At 29.6% G+C, this 20,836-nt stretch overlaps 3 protein-coding genes across 6 annotated transcripts; 1 reads left to right on the top strand and 2 right to left on the bottom strand.

The window, feature by feature from the left end:
- Nucleotides 1–95: 95 nt before the first annotated feature.
- LOC123271243 (putative uncharacterized protein DDB_G0279653) lies at nucleotides 96–15,107 on the bottom strand. 4 transcript variants are annotated; one of them, XM_044737512.1, is made up of 8 exons: nucleotides 14,865–15,107; nucleotides 7,096–7,499; nucleotides 6,418–7,019; nucleotides 5,648–6,357; nucleotides 3,740–4,090; nucleotides 3,235–3,459; nucleotides 1,573–2,034; nucleotides 96–586 (listed from the first exon to the last, which is right to left on the bottom strand). In XM_044737512.1, exons 1-8 carry the CDS (start codon nucleotides 14,877–14,879, stop codon nucleotides 566–568), a joined length of 2,790 nt encoding a protein of 929 aa, XP_044593447.1. In that variant the 5' UTR covers nucleotides 14,880–15,107; the 3' UTR covers nucleotides 96–565. The 4 variants fall into 4 exon arrangements, with proteins under 4 accessions (XP_044593447.1, XP_044593446.1, XP_044593444.1 ...); XM_044737511.1 differs by having other exon boundaries at nucleotides 5,648–6,456; nucleotides 6,487–7,019; nucleotides 14,865–15,106; XM_044737509.1 differs by having other exon boundaries at nucleotides 5,648–7,019; nucleotides 14,865–15,106.
- Nucleotides 15,108–16,186: 1,079 nt separating this feature from the next.
- Nucleotides 16,187–16,796, top strand: LOC123271263 (cell wall integrity and stress response component 4-like). Its single transcript, XM_044737540.1, has one exon. It carries the CDS (start codon nucleotides 16,224–16,226, stop codon nucleotides 16,794–16,796), a length of 573 nt encoding a protein of 190 aa, XP_044593475.1. The 5' UTR covers nucleotides 16,187–16,223.
- A 30-nt stretch (nucleotides 16,797–16,826) lies between these two features.
- LOC123271244 lies at nucleotides 16,827–20,374 on the bottom strand. Its single transcript, XM_044737513.1, has 5 exons — nucleotides 20,236–20,374; nucleotides 20,094–20,157; nucleotides 19,929–20,024; nucleotides 19,494–19,547; nucleotides 16,827–19,395 (listed from the first exon to the last, which is right to left on the bottom strand). The coding sequence occupies exons 3-5, from the start codon at nucleotides 19,959–19,961 to the stop codon at nucleotides 16,867–16,869; spliced, it is 2,616 nt and encodes an 871-aa protein (XP_044593448.1). The 5' UTR covers nucleotides 19,962–20,024; nucleotides 20,094–20,157; nucleotides 20,236–20,374; the 3' UTR covers nucleotides 16,827–16,866.
- Between the last annotated feature and the right edge of the window lie 462 nt (nucleotides 20,375–20,836).

Below are 20,836 nucleotides of genomic sequence, written 5' to 3'. Positions count from 1 at the left end.
TCATTCAGTTAAACCAAAAAAAAAGCAAAACAAATAAACATTTTTTTTTTTTATCAAAAACAATGATAAATAATTACCTACTCTGAACGATTTTCTCCGGGCTTAATAAATATTTATTGTTTATACAAAAATAACAACAACAAAAGTATTGGCAGTGACCCAACTAAACGGTTTAACGAAATCAGCGAAAGCCGAATAGAAGGTGAATCACTTTTTAAAAATCTATTAAAATTGTTACCACGTCTGGGCATTATTTGCATTATTTTCTCCTTTAAATGCCACATGATTTCTATTTCAAATTCTGTCGTTTTATTTATTCATATAAATGTAATTACTAATTCTGATTAAATTATGATCAGCAATTACATTAAAATTAATATAATTTATTAAAATTAAGCGCCCAAAACTGGCCATATTGTATCACTGGTCGCGTTTCTGAGCTTAATTATTAATTAAATTTATTAAATTACTTATATACTTATTTAGACTAATTATTATGTTAACTTATACTAAGCACGTAAGATAAATATTTATTTGGCAGTCTATAGAAACACGCATGAGCGCACTAACTTCTTGCATGAGACACCTGGAACATAAATATATGTTTTCATTATTCTCCATCTTAGGTTAGCATCATTAATCATAATCTATGAAATTAAATAATACTGAAATTATCAGACATCTGAAAATTTTTTTTATTTTTTTTGTTGAAGAAATGATTGTAAAAAAATTTTCACATATAGGTTTAAAAAAAATGTTTTCTTACTTTTAATTTAATTTATCAAAAAAATAAAAAATTTTTTAACTTCGGCTAATTTTAGTATTATAATTTTTTTAAATATCTAAATGTGAAATTTTGCACGCCTCATAGCGTAATGCGCGTAAGGTTGTGCTTTGTACCCGACTCGTCAAGGTTAAGACTGCGTGTGCACATTAAATTAAAAAATAATAAAAAATACTCTGTAAGAAATTACTTAACTATTAATTTTTTTAATCAATTAGACAATTTATTTTTTTCTTAAAAAATGAATGAGCTAAGGCGTACACTTTTCCAAATTTTTTTCATTGAATCTTTTTTCCTAATAATTTACGACACTAAAATCAGCAGACGTTTTAAATTTTTTTCATTCATTAAACAAAAACTAAAAAAATATTTTTTAAAAATTGCATTTGTAATTTTTCAAATTTTCTACCTGTCCAATTTATTCATTTATTTATTTTTGTAATAAAAAAAAATAATCCTAAAATTAGCCGACGTTTTTGATTTTTTTCAATTTATTAAATTAGAACTAAAAATTTTTTTTTTTAAATTGCACTTATAATTTTTTAAGTTTTTTACAAATGAAATTTTTTTTTCAATTTTCAATTTTTTTGTAATAATTTTTTCAATTAAAAAAATTCTAACAATTTTTACATATCAGCTAACGTTATTTTCATTGAAAAAAAAATCCTAAAAATTGTTAGATGTCTGCTAATATTATTTTTATTATTATTCAATTATTATAAAATTAAAAAAAAATTGACAGGTGTCTAATAATTTCAGTACCCGTAAAATAAAAAATAGAAACAAACCTTTGAGTGACCTGAGTATAAAACCAGAGTTTTTGGTGAAGTTTTATTAAAACTCGCGTACTCTTCATGCTCCATAATACCCCACAGTGGAACAGTAGCAGGCCCGGTTGACACTACAGCGAGATTATTGACGGCCTGAGGTAAAACTTGATACGATTTTTCAATCGAGTCAAATTTTACCGTCGAATTTGCTGATGTTGAATTTTTAGCATTGTCTAACTTACTACTGCTACTATTATTACTATTATTATTATTATTAATCTTATTACTATCATTGCTGCTATTGAAAGCCGCAGGTTTCAATGCAGTCTGTGGCGTAACAACGTACACACGTTCATTACTCAACGGTGAAATCGAGACCGGAAGTTGTTCCCAAGAAACATCTTCATTAGAACCATAACTAATGTCACTTGGGATTGTACTTGACTCCGATGATTCCAATGAGTTCGATGAAACGTCACTCTGAGAACCAAAAAAAAAAAAAAATATTTAGTAACTCAAAACTCAAACTAAGTTAGTTGCGCCAACTTTGGGCGCCACCTCTACCTGGCAGCTCATTATTGTTTAAAGAAATTTTTGACACTGAAAGTAACAGACAATATAAATTTTTTTAAATTTTATAGCAATGAAATTATAATGAAAAAAAATTTAATAAAAAAATTCCACATGTGAAAATTAAAAAAAATTATTAGTGAAATTTTTTTTAGAAGCATTTTTTTAATTGTAATTGACGTTATAAAAATTAAAAAAATTAAAAGCTGTCAGCTAATATCAGTATCATAAATTTACATAGAATTTACAAAGAATGAAAATTAATTTAGTATATATATTCAATAATTTAAAAAATTTTATAAAAAATAAATTATGGCAAAAAATTGACAAATAGAAATTTTAAAAAATATGAAAATTAATTTAGCATATATTTAATAATTTTAAGAATTTTATAACAAATAAATTATGGCAAAAAAATATTAGAAAATAAAAATTGAGGTGTAGAAATTTTAGAAAATAAAAAACGCAATTTTTTTTAAATTATTTTTTTGAACAAATTTTTTTGTTAAATAAAATGAAAAAATTTTCAAGTGACTGCTAACTTTAACGTTATTTAAAAAGTAAAAATTTTAGAAAATAAAAAATGCAACTTTTTAAAAATAATTTTTTTGAATAAATTTTTTTTTTTGAGTAAAATTAAAAAATTGTGAACTAACTACAAATTTTAATGTTATGGTTAAAAATATCAATAACAACAATTTTGATACTAAAATTAACAGTAATCTGTTGATTTTTTGAATTTATACATTTAAATTATTGTAAAAAAATTTTTATTAAAGAATTCCTTATCTACAGATTGAAAAAAAAATAAAATACTGAAGTTAACTGAAATTATAAATTTTTTTAGGACTTTATTGCAATTTACTAAATTGAATTTTTTTTTATTTCTGTCAATTTTTTTTTCTTATTTTTTTTTACTATAATTTAATTGTTACAAACATTTTCGAAATTATCAAATATCTGCTAATTTAACTTTCATTGTTAGTTAACTTCAATATTATAAAAAAATGATATGTAAATTTTCTATGAATTTTTTTTTTGCAATATATTTGTAATAAAAATAAATAAAATAGTCAGATCTCAGCTGATTTCAGTATCATTAATAATTACCTGGACATTTGAAAAATCAACGCGACTGCTGGCAGATCCCTCATGCTCAAGATCATTGAAATTGAACCCCTCTAAAATATTCCCAAGACTCTTTTCTCCTCTAGACTCTGGAACCGGCTGTTGAGCCTCGGTGGTTAAATATTCATCAGGAATTTTCTTGGACTGCAACAGCTGGTGAGAATAAATCGGCGTGGAAGTAGTCGCGGTAGTCCCACGTGAGTATTCCTAAGAGAGAGAAAAGCGGATGAGAAAATAACTAACGACTCGCTTTTTCGCCAGGTCACCCCGGTAAGAGTAACCCACATCCATGTCTCGCATAATTTACGATCTCATCAGTCATCACCATCACATAATTTACTACAACATATCATCAACCTTGGACATGTATTTTATTCAGACTTCTTCTCACTTCACACTTGCACGCTTCCCTGAGAACTCTAAATCCATTCATAAATTCATAATCTCATGTTATATTATTCAATTCAACGCCAGACATAATACTAACCTGGATTGTCCAATTGTCTATGTTCTTCTGCAGCCTCAAGACGTCTATCGAGGTGTTGGCTTTCGCCGTCGTGGGCTTCACTGTCGATTCTTCCTTTTTCTGCGTCCATGAGGCATTGAACAATTTCTTTAAATCCTCAACTTCTTCCAGTTCTTCATCTTCTTCTTCTTCCTCTTCAGAATTTACATCTCCAATATCTTCTTCTTCTGCTTTGAATTCTTGATCAACAGGATTGTGATTATCAGGCATCACCGACCTTTCTTGTGCCCTGGATATATTTTCGTCGCTGGACCTATGAGTGTGGAACGGCGTTGGCATGTGGTCAGAAGTGTAAGGAATTATTATTTGTACCTGCAAGAACAATCTTCATTAAATTACTTAAACAAAAAAAAAAAAAAAACGCCATTCGGCCACACCCGAAATGGAAGGTACATTAACGATTATTACCCTAAATTTTTATTAAAAAATATTTCATTATTACAAAGTTATTAACAATCTCGTAGAGCACTAAAAAAAATTTCCCCCTCCATGATCGGTTCGATAACTCAAAAACGGATCATCTGAAAATACGAACCCAAATTGATTTTTAATCAGTAAGGATGTAGTTATCGTCGTACGTACGGAATTTTGAAAATTTTAATTTAAAAAAAAAATGGCGACTGATTGAAAATTTTCTCTCTATTCTTACTGTTTTTTTTTTGTTTTAACCCGGCTAAAAAAATCTTTAAAATAAAAATTTTTTTAATTCCGTACGTGCGACGATAACTACATCCTTACTGATTAAAAAGCAATTTGGGTTTTTATTTTCAGATGATCCGTTTTTGAGTTATCGAACCGACCATGAAGGAGGAAATTTTTTCTAGTGCTCTACGAGATTGTTAATAACTTTGTAATAATTAAATATTTTTTAATAAAAATTTTGGGTAATAATCTTTAATGTACCCTTAATAAAATAAAAAAAATCCGATCCCCAAATTCCTTTATTTTCCTTGTCAAAAAAATTCCCGAAAATCACCTCTTTTTTTCGATCGTCACAGTGGTGTTCCCTCTTAACTTTGATAGAATAACTAAGAATGGTCAAAATGTCAATATTATAAACATCAAATGAAAGGTCATTTCATGAAATTTCACATGAATTTATCAAAAATTAGCAATCTCTTTTCAATCGAAAGTTATACATCAATGAAGTTACCGAATACGTGATTTTCGCTATTTTGATAATTTTGAAGAGCTACCATTTCTAAACTTATTGACGAATTTTCATTTTAGGGCTCATGCAAGCTAATTGTCCGAGAAATCTATATACTAAATTTCACTAAGATCTGTTGAGGATTCTCGATAGAATAACATTCATAAGTCGGTTGTACTACACATTACCTAAAAATGGTTCAATTGCACTTTTAACCTTGATAAAATAACTAAAAATGGTCATAATTTCAATGCTATATATGTCAAATTGAAGGTAATTTCATGAGATATCACATGAATTTTTTAAAAATTAGCCATCTCTTTTCAATCAAAAGTTATCATTACTTCGGTGATGATAACTTTATCAATGAAGTGACCGAAAACGTGATATTCACTGTTATAAAAAAATTTTAAATGGCCGCCATTTCTAAACTAACTGATAAATTTTGCTCATCTTCGAACTCGTTCAGGTTAATTACTCAAAGAATATGTGTATCAAGTTTCATTAAAATCCGTTGAGAATTGTAGACGCTATCGTGTTCACAAGCCACGCTATGTTATATATATATATAAACTTTTAAACCAATGCTAATTTGGAGCCTTTCTCGACTACATAAGAAATAAAATGACAAAATTCCTTGTGAATTCTGACACAAGGGCCAATTCCATAGATAGATTTCTACGAAATCTACCTAAAAACACCAAAATCAATCAACTTACCTTATTTTTCCTTGTTCCAGCTTGTCGATCAGTGGACCTCGGCGTGAATTCCTGAGACTCTTGACTCAGAAGCGAAATGGTTGAAAATTCCTTTAGGTTCAACTTCCTGTTCCCGTAACTCTGTCCCCGATCAAGGGAATTGATCTCTTTTTCAAAAGTATTATAAGACTTGATGACAGATTTGATCAACGACTCAGTTGTCCTTTCAGCGGTTCTGTAATTATTGCTAGCACTGCTAGCAGCAGAATCAGTGAGGTTTAAGTTGACATTCTGAAAAATCTCCGGAGCTTCGTTGGAAGCCTGAGCTGATTCTGCAGACCAAATCCGGGAAGAATCTCCGTTGGGCCAGGTTGCGTTGATTCCGTAAGTACCATCCGGGTTTTGAAGAATCACTGGTGATTCCAGATTCTCGGAATCTTCTTTCGATAAGTCTATTACGGGAGATTGCTCCACGTGGATGATGTGTCCTGATGGTATTTCGAAGCTGTGAGGCTTTCGAGTAGGACTTGGGGGGTCAGAAGTTTCGATTTGGGCCGAAGCAGAAGCTACTTCTGAGATTTGGTGGGTTGAGTCAAATGCTGATGAATCTGAGCCAGAAACTTCAGCTCCTGGGGGAAGAACGTCTACGTATCCAGAGTTACCTGATGGTCCTGATGGCTGATCAAAATCCTGGGAGCCTTGGAACTGTTGGTTTGGAACTTGATCATATCCTTGAGTCTGATCCTGGAACTGATTAGAACTTTGAGAATGTTCTTGGAACTGTTTGGAACCATGAGTCTGTTCTTGGAACTGATTCGAACTTTGAGTATGTTCTTGGAACTGATTGGAACTCTGAGAATGTTCTTGGAACTGATTGGAACCGTGAGTCTGTTCTTGGAACTGATTGGAACCATGAGTCTGTTCTTGGAACTGATTAGGCCCTTGACCGAACTGATTGTTCCTCTGATTTTCAGTGACATGTGCCTCAAAACTCAAAGAAGCTACTTGCAAATTCTGACCTGAATTTTGATTCCCTTCAAAAGGAACCACTTCTGGACTGACCCCAGAATCAGCAGAATGCGTATCAAAGGCAGTAGCTTTAAACAAAGGTGGAACAGCTCCTGGGTACATATGAGGATTCGAAATCGCTCCGTTAGGAACTCCGTAACTAAAATCCGGTTGCTTGACATCCAAAGGTGGTGCTACATGAAGATCAGCTTGGACTGGAACATTATGATGTTCTGGACTCCCATACCCTGGATTTACTTGAGGAACATCAACGTTCTGATGGATTGGAATCCAAGGCACCGTATTGCAAGGATCGCAACTTCTTCCGAAGATGTTCAGAGGTGGTGAGTAAGCTTGACCTGTTGAAGGCGATGGCGCTTGAGGTCTAAATTTAAAATGAAATATCTTGGAAAATTATCTACACAAATTTATAAAAAATTAAATTTTTTAGGAAAACTTACGGCTGATACTGAGGCAGCTGGACCGGTGGAGGTTGAGGCACTGTAGGAGCTGGAGGACCGTAATTACTAGAAGGAGGCGGAGGAGGTTGGAGAAATCCTCCATGGATGTTTCCATTCTTCTGGGCTGGTCTTGGAGGCTGTTGGTCTCTGAAGGGGTTGCCCAGGTACCCCATTAGTTGGGAAAGATATCCTGGAGACTCAGTGCCCTTTGTTGGCTGAGGGGTTAAGATTTTTCCATGCCTGAAGTTGTTGGCTGGACGATTTAGAGGCAATAGTGGCGCCGGAGGCGTAAGAAATTCGCTTGGCACCGCCCGTCGAATGTTCCGTCGAGGCATTGGACGTCCATTTGGGCGTGCTGGGGCTACATTTGATGCGTATGTAAAGAGGATTAAATACGTGAGGCCCTGAAAAGATATTTAGCATTATTAATGTGGAAAATCCACATTTGGCTGGCCAGACACTTCTAACTACGGAAATATTTTCTGGTCTGAAGCCACCTAGTGGTGATTTTTAGAACTAAATTTTTTTTTTGTTTTTTGGTACGTTTTAATTCTTCTGAGCTTTGAAAAATTATTTTTTTTTAATTTTCGAAGATATTTTAGATATTATACGCATTTAAAATGCTTAAAAAATCATTTTTTGAGTTTTTATTAAAATTTGCTGAAAAAAAAAAATTTGATTTGATTGAAGAGAAAAATTATTGATCAAGTAAAATTTACTTTAATTAAAAAAATAAAATTTTTCAAAATGATTCTCTTGATTAAGTTAATTATTTTTTCAGTTTATGTAAAAAATGACACATTTATAAAATTTATACAACGCAAATTATAAATATATTATTAATATATTAAATAAGTATATTATAATTTGCTTTATATGAAAATAACAAAATGTTTATTCACCATAACCATAACTAATGTATGTTAATTCAAATAATTAGCGTTAACGCTTTAAATTAAAAAATCACAATTAAATTAATTATTTAAACTATAAATTAATAAGCTACATAAATTACAATAAATTAGAGCAAAAGTTTATTTCTTATATAGCGCGGGAAATAATTTTTACTTTAAATTTTTGGGAAATTACAAAACCCGTCGAGTCATCGGAACTAATGCGGGTGTAAATTAAGTTAACTGAAATTAAATTAACACTCAGAAAAAAAATACACTTGAATAATATAATTGAAATTGGTTTGTAGTTTATGTTAATGAATAATTTTCGAGTGATAAAAATTATCTTTGGCTTGCGGGACAATGTTTATATGAAAAGTTTTACTACTGTAAGAAGGAAAGAAGACAATACTAACGATTTCTCTTCTTTGGAAATCTCCGGGCATGAGCACGCATATTCATACGTACAAATATATATATATATATATATTTATATGCGTACAAATATAGATACAATCGCAGGCAAATAAAATAATAAAAAGAGACCATTGAAATTTTAACAATTTGCTAAGTATTACATAGTAAAAGTCTAATGCGAAGTTATAATTAAAACAACTTTCAATTTGTCAATATAAAAGTTGAGTGTTTACATATTTGAATGAAATCAAACAAATTGTTTGGCTTTTTAAATTTATGCGACTTTCACGGCTAGTATTGGGTGACTGAAAATTTTAAATTTCTTGTCGTGTGTCTGAATAATAAATTATCGAAAATTGGCAATTCTTTAAGCTGCTTTAGGAGGCGTGTAAAAAATTACTATATTGTTTTGAATAATGAGTCCAATTATTGGTAGTCGTAAATCTTCAAGGTTATTTGCGTTTTTTTTGTTACGTTAAGCGGGGTAATATAACGAGTTACTCATATGAGATTTTATGTACCAGGGTACTCTGGAGAGTACGTATAATTTAAGTAGTGTAAGTTCGAGGTTTGAACTCAGTCAATGTCATGAGAATAAGTACGACGAAGACGATACGAGGATGAGGAAAACGACGACGATCACTCTTAAGTAGGCCAACGCGTGAGAATTATTTTTTACCTACGCGGAACGAACTCGCACTTGGTCTTCGTTAAAGAAAATTTTATATTTTATTTGTTATTATTGTCAAAATAATAATAATACTAATTTTTTTTTTTCATTTATATTTCAGGAGTTATGGTCATTTTTATAGTGATTAGACAATAAGCATTACTTAGTGTATATCCTAAAATACTGAAGATAGCTTCATAGTATGAAAACATTTATAATAGGAAATTTTCTAAGCTACAATTTTGGATTCTTATGATTTTTTTCATTAATCATTATTTTAGGAGTTATGAACATTTTTATAAAGTAACTAGGTAATGATTCTTCATTCTTCACTCTGTGAAGACTATTTACTGATAGAAGGATTTATTAACTATTAATAAATTCATTTATTTGAAGACAATTGTTTAATTTATTAAATTTTAATAAATATATTTTAACATTCAATAAATATTTATTTGGGAGGAAAGTACATTTCTTAATAGTTAATAAGTATTTATTAATATTTAACAAATATTTATGAACAGTTAATAAATATTTTGTTGAGTGAATTTGTTTCGCTTGCAATGTTATATGATATAAAGATTGAATATAAATAAAAATCATCTTTATGAATTATTTGTATTAATTATATTACATTATAATAACGTTTTATGTGAAATACCAAATTCTAACACAGTTCACAATTATCTTTTATATTTTTAAATATTAAAAAGGTTAATCTATTTAGTGAATTTAACTATTATCATGTATTCCAGCTATAGGGTTATAAAAGTGTCAAAAGAAAATTCTTATTTTTGCTTTTTATTTTAAATGAATATTTGTTAACAGTTAACAAATATTCATTAACCATTAATAAATATTTATTAACAGTTAATAAATTGTACTTAATAAATTACATATTAACTGTTAATAAATATTTGTTAACTGTTAACAAATATTTATTAACATTTAATAAATCGTATTTAATAAATAATTTGTTACTGTTAATAAATATTTAATAAATCCTATGATGTTAAAAAATCATTTATTAACAGTTAATAAAGCTTATTAAATATAAACAAATCCTTCTATCAGTTTTTAAGTGACTATGTCTCCTAAAATATTGAAGATAGCTCCATAGTACTCAAACATTTTTTATAGGAAATTGTCTAAGCTACAATTTTTTATTTTTATGATTTTTCCTAGAAATCATTATTTTAGGAGTTATAAACATTATTACAGAGTAACTAGAAAATGATTTTTTATTATTTTCTATGTGAGCACTATTTAAGTTACTATATCTCTTAAAATATGGAAGATAGCTCCATAGTACGATAACATTATTCATAGAAAATTTTCTAAGTTACAATTTTGATCTCTTATGATTTTTTGATAAAATTAATATTTCAGGAGTTATAGCCATTTTTAGGGTGACTAAATAATGGCTGGTATTTAGTTCAAGAAAATTTTTCATTAACTTAAAGAATAATAATTGACAGAAATTAAATTAAAAAGTGTGATTTAGATAAATAAAAGAAATAAATATAAGCGAGAGTTAATAATTGTTAGCGCCTTAATACTCCGGAAACTATCTCAGAGCATGTATTATTAATATAATAATAATTATTATTATTGTTGTTTGTTGATGTGTTTTACACTGAATTCGTTACAAGAAAGTGAAGAAGGAACAGTACTAGTTAAGTGCTCACGAAAGACATGAATTTCCGTTTTGATTCATCTACGTAAATAATGTAAACTCACACGATTTTCTCTAGTTCTCCGCTATTCTACTTCCACCTTCATCCGAATAAGACTTACTCGACTTGGAATCTCGATTATTTTAGTTAGATCTTTATCTAGAATTCCTTTATTTATTTATTTATTTATAATTAATTTTCATTTGAAATTAAGAAAAGAAGAAATTGACAAATGTAACAATTAATTTTTAAATAAAACTAAGAAAAGAAGAAATCTAATAATTTATTAATAATTAAGTTTCTCAATGAAGCTAGAAAAATAAGAAATTAACAAATTTAATAATAATTAATTTTGAAATAAAAATGATGAAAAAAAATTAAATAAATTATTGATAGTAAATTTTTAAATGAAACTAAAGAAAGAAGAAATTATAAAATTAAATAATTTATTAATGATTATTTCTTCAAGGAAACTAAAGAGAGAAGAAATTGATAAATCTAATTATTGATTGATAATAACTTTTTAAATAAAATGAAAAAAAATAAATTGACAAATCTGATAATTTTTTTTTTAAATAAAACTAAAGAAAGAAGAAATAGACAAATCTAATAATTTGTTAATAATTAATTTTTAAATGAAAATGAAGAATAAAAAATTGAAAAATTTAACAAATTATTGTTTGTGAATTTTTCAATGAAATTAAAGGAAAAAGAAATTAACAAATTTAAAAATTTTTTAACAGAACTGATATAAAAAACAGAAAATGACAAATCTAATAATTTTTTATAGATTAATTTTTTAATATAATTGTAGGAAAGGAGAAATTGACAAATCTAATAAAAATAAGGCAAAAAAAGTTTGAAGCAAAATAGAATACTAAATTTTCAAAAAATTTAAATTTTGCAACAAAAGTAACAATCGCAATCTTAATTATAACAAAAATAAAAAAAAACTATCTGTATAATTAACATTAATGATCCACGGAACACACTTTAACGAAATTAATGATTTTTAAGCTCTTTCAAACGAAAAATGCCGTTTGCCGTTACCCTCGTTTATTTATGTAACGCTAATTACGAATTATTTCCACGGTCAGTTGTGTCCATACGTCGAGTACACAAATAACCCAGAAAGAATATGCCGATAATTGATTGTTTTTATTTATGTTTTATTTTATTTTTCTTCACTATATTAATTCAGAATAGAAGAAAATTAACGCTTTATTTAATGACTAGAAAAGGACAAAGCTTTTATTTATTAGATTGTTGAGCGAGGATGATTCTGAAAGAAGATGATAATGGAATAGTAGAGCAGTACAACGTAATATAATATAAATTCGCGGTTCACTACAGGTAAGTATAGGTATATAAATATATAAAGAGACGAGTTGGTATATATAAATTTTTACTGGTGGTTAATGTAGGTAAGTGGGCTGTGGGGATTACACGAGGACTGAGGACTGAGAGCCAAACTCCATACGACTTGTGTATACATATTTATCTCCAACCTACTGATCAAGATGCTGTGTCATTATTTAAATGTATACAATGTATATATAAACATTAATGTGAGAAACGTAATAACTTTATTTAATTTAGTCTTGTTTTATTTTTATTATTAAGTGGATAATTTAGAAATTTAATAAAATTTTTATTTCTTTTGCTATTTACAATCTTAATAAAAATTATTTGTTTAGAATTTGAAAATAATTTTTTTTTATTTGATAGAAAAAATTCAAAATTTAAATTGTAGGTAAAATATATAACATTTGAAAAAACTATAAGAAACATTTTTTATAAGAAATTTAATTCTTTACAAAAAAAAAAAACCTGATCAATTTTGTCATATCTCCGATACTTAAGTCAAAATTTGAACCAAAATTCTTAAAACATAATTTTTTTGCAGTCAAAAAAATTTTCAAAAATGTAAAATAAGAATTTTAGATAAAATATCGAAAATTCGAAAAAAAATATAAGAAGCATTTTTTGTAGGAAATGTAATTCTTTACTAAAAAAGTTCTTATCAATTTTGTCATATCTCTGATACTTGAGTCAAAGTTTGAACCAAAACTCTTAAAACATAATTTTTTTGCAGTCAAAAAAATTTTCAAAATTGTAAAATCGGAATTTTCGGTAAAATATCAATAAATAAGAAGCATTTTTTGTAGGAAATTTAATTTTCTACAAAAAAAAGTCTTTTTAAATTTTTTCATATCTCTACTTTAGTAAAAATTTTAACTCCGTTTTAAAAATAATTTTTTTGCTATCGAAGAAATTTTCAAAATTTTGTAATTAAAATTCGCGGTATTATATCAAAAATTCGAAAAAATTATAGGAGATTTTTTTTTGTAGGAAATTTAATTCTTTACAAAGAAAGTTTTTATTAATTTTGTCATACCTCTGATACTTGAGTCAAAATTTGAACCAAAATTCTTAAACTTTTTTGCAGTCAAAAAATTTTCAAAATTGTAAAATTGGAATTTTAGATAAAATATCAAAAATTCGAAAAAATTATAAGAACCATTTTTTGTAGGAAATTGCTTTACAAAAAAAGTCTTTTTCTATTTTTTTGTATCTCTGATATTTTAGTTAAAATTTTAACTCAAAATCTTAAAAATAATTTTTTTGCTATCGAAGAAATTTTCAAATCTTTTAAATTAAAATTCTAAGTAAAATATAAAAAATTCGAAAAAATTATAACAGATTATTTTTTAGGAAATTTAATTCTCTACAAAAAAGGTCTTTGTAAATTTTTTGATGTCTCTGATATTTTTGTCAGAATCTTAATTTTAAGAAATGAAGAATATTTAATTAAAAAATTAACACAAATAATAGTAATGATTAATATATATTAACAAATTTAATAATATATGATTAAAAATTAAGCATGAAAGGATAATTCGCGTTGAAAGTGATGATTTATAAGCGTAAGGTCAATCGAAGAAGCGATTGGAAATTGTAAGGTCAGTCGTGAGTCTTTGCTTCTAAATCTTGATAAAGAAAGTTATATTGTGCTGATTTCAATACAATCCTCGTATTATTTTATAACCGACACTGAGATAACATGTCAATGCAAATATAAATATTTATACTGCATTATCAGATTAGAAGTCATATAAAATCTAGGTATCAGGATTAACTAGAAAAGGAAATAAGGTAAAATAGCGGAGATTCGGTGGTGACTCGCCTCTAAAGGTACAAGGTAAGTGTCGCAGTGTTAATAGGTCAACGGGTAACGAACCGTTCTCGTGTTATCTACGAACTATTTACTGAACCGCATAGTTAAGTAGTCTAGTGGTTTATTTTACTCAGCCTTTAACACTTTAACACAATGAGTAAACATGAGTGAGTAAAAATAAGGAAAGAATAGAATGAGCATCATTATATGATATGGGAATAGGAGAGATCAGATCAGAGGGTCCTTTATATTATTATTCTATATTCTTCGAGGATAGTCGTCTTTAGATAACCCGCCCTACGATTATCTTATATTATTTTTCATTATTCGAAACAATAGTGCCCGGAGAAAAGGAAAAACTGTGGGAGGAAAATATAACTATTTTTAAAAAGCAATTAAATATCTTTTACTTTTCATTTTTAATAATTTTACTTTCTTATAAATTCAAACGCAAATTTTTATTTCGACCGTGAGAATGCTAAAGTGTTTTATTTTATTCTAATCTTTTAAGTTAGGAGCCATAAAAATTAAATTGTCATGGGAATATTTTAATATTTAATTTTTTTACTGCTTTTAGTTTACTTAATTATCAATAATAAGACCGTTTTGCATCTCAGACAATGTAATTTTCTCGTTAAATTCATTTTATTTAAACAAGAACCATAAAAATACAGCATTTTAAATTTATTTTACAAATACAGAATTTTATTTTATTGCAAATATTAATTTAATTGTCTTGTTTGCTAAATTTATTACCAGGAAGTCAAAATAATCTATTTACTTAAAAAATTTCTCGCGTTACTTATACTAATTTTTAATTTTTCTGCAAGCGAGAAAAAAAAATTTTGCAAGCCGCCTGGCGGTCATTTTTAGAACTAAATTTTTTGGCGGGAAATTTTAAAAGTTTTGAATTATTTTATAATAAAAATACTTACTAGTCGTAAGAACATTTCTTAAATATGTCTTTTAAGTATCATCACACTTTTTGGCACAAAAAAAAACCCACAAAAATCCACGAAAGTAAACAAAACTTATAAATAACAACAATATAAACCCATAACTTTTCACTTTCACGGTAACTTGGTAAAAATATCCAGCTAAAAAAAAAAATTTTAAACTAAAAATTCGTAAATTGAGATGCTTACTTGACCAGGGTCAAAGAGAGAGTCCACGAGCCAGAGCATGCAGGTAACTTATATTGAAGAGTTCTCTCTCCAGTTCCTACTGTAATCCGCCTTCTTACTGGATATAACACTGAAACTGGAAGTGGAGATGGCTCCCCATACAATACCATAGTTCGCCGGTATTGTACATTCTTCCGTACCTAATAACAATAACAATAACAAACAATGCGTTAGCTCGAATATATAATTGTAAGCAAACGGCTAATACCTGATTACTTTTTATTCAAAATATTTCAGTGAATTACTTACCAATCATCCGTTAAATTTTCTTCTCCTTTGCTTTAGTCCAGAGAAAATCCGGAAACTGTAAAAATGCAACCACAGGTGTTCTTTGATGAGCAAAGTGCCAGATTGAACGAGAAAACGTAGATAGAAAATCTGTAAATATAGCAACGCTTTAAATTTGTCAATTCATTGTCCCATATAAAATAATAATATTAATATTAATAACAATTCAGTATCGAACTTGTCTTCATAATTTTATTAAAGTGATATTAAATCATAAGAGATTAATTAATTATTTTCAATCACGTTTTATTAATAATTTATTTTGGACTCTTAAAAATTATAAGAGGATCTGTGAATTATCCTTGCACCAGATACATAAAAAAATATTGAAAATGAGCAATAACAATAATTCAATACGCAAATGCGTGAAACTGCATATATTTGTAAAAACCGCGCCCGGTGCATCATTTGTTTTAAAAATACCATGTATGACCGACAATGAGGAAGAAATCGAGGGTGAATCTGTGGAATACAAAATGGATTTGCAGAAAGCGACGAGAAAGTCAATGTGACCGGGTTTAACGTCCGCATACGTGATACTCGGCCTTCGATTTATTGCCTACCACTTTACTCGGGATTATTAAATTCTTATTCATGGATACCAAATATCTCTTGTTTGCAGGTAATTAATTTATCAATTTAAAAAAAATAAGTGTTAACTCTGGAAGCAAACAACATATAAATGATATCTAGTAACATTGCTTGTTATCTAAGTACTTTAAGTCCTAACGACCATAAATTTGTCAGACGTGATCATTCGCTAGCGAAAGTATATAAAGATGTTTAATACCAGTTTTCTTTAAAGAGTTATCATTAATCAAAATGATTAGATTATTCTTGTACGCTGGTTTTGGTTTGCTGATACTCGGTTTTTGTGAAATTGGTTACTCTCAAGATGTAACAGATCCGTCATCTTCAAATCCTACTGAACTTCCTTCAGCATCAGGAACTTCTACTGAACTTTCATCAACATCAGGAACTTCTACTGAACTTTCTTCAGCATCAGGAAGCTCTACAACGAATCCTTCAACATCAGGAAGTTCTACAACGAATCCTTCAACATTAGGAAGTTCTACATCGAATCCTTCATCAAATTTTCCTGATCTTCCTTCAACATCAGAAAGTTCGACAACTTCAAAAACTTCAACGATTTCTTCTAGTTCAACGACAATTTTTCCTGTTTCATCAACAACAATAAGTCCTTGTCAAGGCCTGTATGGCACAACAGCCAACACAACTGACCCAACATGTCAGGCGTACATGATCTGCATACCACTAGAATCCGGTTACAAAATCTACAGAATGAAATGTCCCAACAAACTTGTCTTCAGGCCATCCACGCGTACATGTGTCACAACTGCAATGTATCCTTGCACCCAAACAGGATTGTTATGAAAGGATAATCAGCAAACAAGTTACCAAATTGTAGTATTAAATCATTTATTGATAAAATGTACAATAAAGGTTAATCATTAAAATTCTTAAAAAGAGTAAGTTCAGTTGTTCTATGAAGCTGCTTACCCGACTCCAATTTCATGAACCTTTCATTAGACCAGCTCCCCAATTTTTCAATCCCTTCGTTAATCGACCGCTTGTTTCTAGCTCTGCGTCCTTCCTTGTGCTGACCAATTGCCTCGGAAACATCATCGATTAACTTATTAAAGTCCTGCTCTGATTCCTTGCGATAGGTCGTCTTCTCCGTGCTAGTGATGTCCTTGGAAAACCTGTCCAGTAGAGAACAATTCAAGATTTCTTTGATCGCTTCCAAACTGTCGCCGGATCTGTTCAGCGCGTCTAGCTGCTGTATAAGACTGTTGTTCCCATGATCAGAAAGAGGTTCTTCTAAGGTAAGGTTCCTTTCAATATCTGCGATCTTGTGGGGATTTTCACTGTCGATCTGTTCAAGAGAAACTTTTATCTTCAAGGCGAGTTGGTGCTTCTCGCCTTTTTCGTCGATTATAGAAGAGTTAATGGGCAACGTGCTCTTCCGGGTTTCAGATGTGGTTCTCAGTTCATGCGATCTTCGCTCCACGTCAACAATATTCGGCTCAGTGACGTGTATTACCAGTGGGACCTTGACGACATCAATGTCTGCTTTGTCGATCCGAGCATGGTCGTCGTTTGGTTCTACAGGGATCCCTCCGTCAGTTACGGTCTCTTCGGAACAGTCTCCAGAGCCGGTTTCTGAGTAATCTGGGTACGAATAATCAGGAGAAGTCGTTTGTAAGTCTTCTTTTTGATCATCGCTCTCTAACGTCTCTGGAGAGACCTCTAAAGATTTGGTTACAGGTTCCGTAGGTTCCAATAAAATAGAAAGTTTCGTTGAACTGCTAGCTTCATAATTTTCAGCTAATGAAGTCTTGATTGTTTCGGTAGAGTCTAAAATTGTCGTCGAATCTGGAATTTCAGTTTTCGATGATTCTTCAAGCCTTAGAGTGCTGGAAAGAGTTGTTGAAGACGCACCAATAGAAGACGCTTTATCATCTTCGATATCATCGTAATGCTTTACATTGCAGACTTCTTCAGAACACTTCTTCAAAAGTAATTTTGGCGTTTCTTTGCTTTCCTCACAACCTTCAGGTTTCTTAGTCAGAGGACTGACTTTAATTTCAATTCTCTTGCTTTCATTCTTTCCTATTTTGAAGACTTCTCTAGTCACGAGCGAGCCTACACCACATTTAATCACCTTAATCTGCGTAACATCAAGATCCCCTTCACGGCTTCTAGTGGTCGTGTTTATTAATCTGCTTTTTCTGGTGTCTTGATCGATAGTCGAAGGGAATTTAGAGTCGCAGATACGGCTGTCATCTGAAATTTCTCCTTCCATTTTAGAGCACTCTATGTATTCATCAGGAATAGTCGCTGAGTTCTCAAACGAAATCGCGTATTCACGAATTACCTGCCGATTTGGTGATGCTAATAAGCTGTTTTCTTTTATTGTCGTTATCTCCGTCCAACAAACAGTCACGTCTTCGCCTACATAAACTTTGGTTGATTTACTCGAATCCGGATCAAACCTACCTTTCAAATCATCTTCAAAAGGAAGCGACGAAATATTTTTGGCAAAAATCTTGATAATGTGATTTTTGTTTTTTGCATTTGGGCAAGTTGCTGTTTTTTCTTCTTCTTCATTCGTTTTATGATCCAAATGGCTTTTCTCGGGTGAATTTGAATCATTTTGATGATCAAGTTTGAAAAAACTTTCAAAATTGAGTTTCGAAGGCGTCAAATTTTTCTGAATTTCTGAAGATTGATGTTCTGAAGCTAGATCAATGTTTTTACTGTCACTAGATTCGTTCTCCTTAACAATGCTTTGAGGAATTGCATCATCTTTCTCTTCGGTTTTCAAAAGTGTGTTTTTCACCAGATCAGATGAAGTTTTAGGCTCCGAAGCTTGATAAGGCGTTACTATAGCATCACCAATGTGTTGATAATCACTCTTACCTTCCGAACTCAGCCCATGAAAACTTAGCAATTGATCGTTTGCATCATTTTCATTATTTTCAGGCTTTTCTGTACCAACACCTCCATTTTCGATTTCTAATCCTTTCTCCAGTAAGCTTGGAGACTGAATATCAATATTTTCATGCCCTGCTTCATTCTCTAAATTTGGTCCTTCAAAATTAGGCAAATGGTTGTTAACAATTTTATGACCTGCTATTATATTATCTGCTTCATTGTTTACACTTGATTCATGAAATTTTGGCAAGTGCCGATTATCAACATTTTTATAATATTCTTCATTTTCTAACTGTACTCCTTCATTGTAGAGACTAGGAAGATTATTTTCAACAGTTATATGGTGATTTGCTCCATTTTTAACGTTCAAATCCTGAAAATGACGTCTTCGATTTGCATCAGCTGGGGTTACCGTGAAATAATCCTCATCAGTCAAATGTTTCCTTCGAGTATCACCATTTGCGGCCGCGTTATTAAAACTATCTGAAAAATCTATAGGAATCACTCCAGGAATATCATCAGGATCAGTGCGACGCTAAAAAAATTAAAAATTATGAATTTTTAGTTTAAGAACAGAGCAATTGAAGAAGAACTATTAAGAACTATTAAAGAAGAACTATTGTAAATATTTACCTGCCAAAAAGCAGACCGTTGGTCGTATGGAACGGCGCTAATGCAGCCAATAGTCTAAAATAAATAATATAATTGAAAATAATTGTAAAGCGTTTTAAGTTGGTATTAAAAACAAAATTCTTGTGATTGTCGAGTTAACGATCGCAAGCCTGGGCAAATCGAATTAATTTCACGATGATAAGCCAGTAAGAAATAATAATAAAAACAGACTAGAGCGAGGTATTTACTGTATGTTGTTGAGAGAATAATGACTTTAAAAATTTTATTGTGTGCGATATAATAACGGTAAAATAACCTTATCAATTTTCTTTTTAATAATAAAAAAATCAATTAAGTATACCATAGATTGTTACTTTTAATTTAAATAGTTTGAACTTGAGTTATTTTATTGTTATAATTATTTAGAAAAAAAATGAAAATTACAATGAAACTCACCGCAATAATTAAGTATAAATATTTAGGTGACATTGCGTAGCTGTCTCTTTGCAATTATTTATCTAATTTCGTGAAGATTTTCTCATGAATTTATTTCTGGAAATTTTTCAATCATCAATTATTGACAGTAATAATAAAATAATTTTTTTAATTAAAAAAACTTACGATAAAAAAATTATAATGGTATTTTAGTCCAAGGCAATTTTGAAACAATTATTTGGAACTTTAGCTGAAAAAAAATAAAAATTATGAATTGATAAAAATAATGGAATAATTTTGATGAATTTAAAGAAAAATATAAACGTACAGTAATTAATGAAGTTAATATTGATATTAAGATAAATATTTTGTATCCGCGTCCAAACAGGCGGAGGACCGTTGAGCCTGAAGGAATAACTGCGATTCCTCGAGCTCGCGACCTCTTTATCATTTCAGTGAGTTTTTAGCGCCGACTGTGGAACAACTATTAATAACGATAACCAAAATTGCCGGTGTTGTTCCAACGGCGTTTAATGCCGACATTAATAAACCCATTATAGATTAGCCTTGATGCGAAAAAAATGATTATTTGATTTTTATATCCCGTGGATTGTTAGTCTAGTATGTATATTGCATCACAGGCAATTTGTTAATATTTTAATAAAATTCATCACGAGATTAGTTATTAAAATTATTTTATGCCGTGTTACTATTATTTTATTTATTACGGTTTACGTTTGATGGTTTATTTTTTTTTAGTTATAGTTAAAGTCACGGGAAAATTTGATAAGATATTAACTACATCTTTTTTAACTTTTATTGCTGTTTAAACAAGGCTCTATAAAGTTTTAATTCTGAAAATAGTTTATTACCGTTCCAAATGATGATAATAAATTTACAACTAAATTGATAGGATCAATTTTCATGTA

The sequence above is a fragment of the Cotesia glomerata genome, linkage group LG9 (genome assembly GCF_020080835.1).
Source record: "Cotesia glomerata isolate CgM1 linkage group LG9, MPM_Cglom_v2.3, whole genome shotgun sequence".
NCBI classification, from domain to species: domain Eukaryota; kingdom Metazoa; phylum Arthropoda; class Insecta; order Hymenoptera; family Braconidae; genus Cotesia; species Cotesia glomerata.
This window is presented reverse-complemented; position numbering and strand designations above follow the sequence as displayed.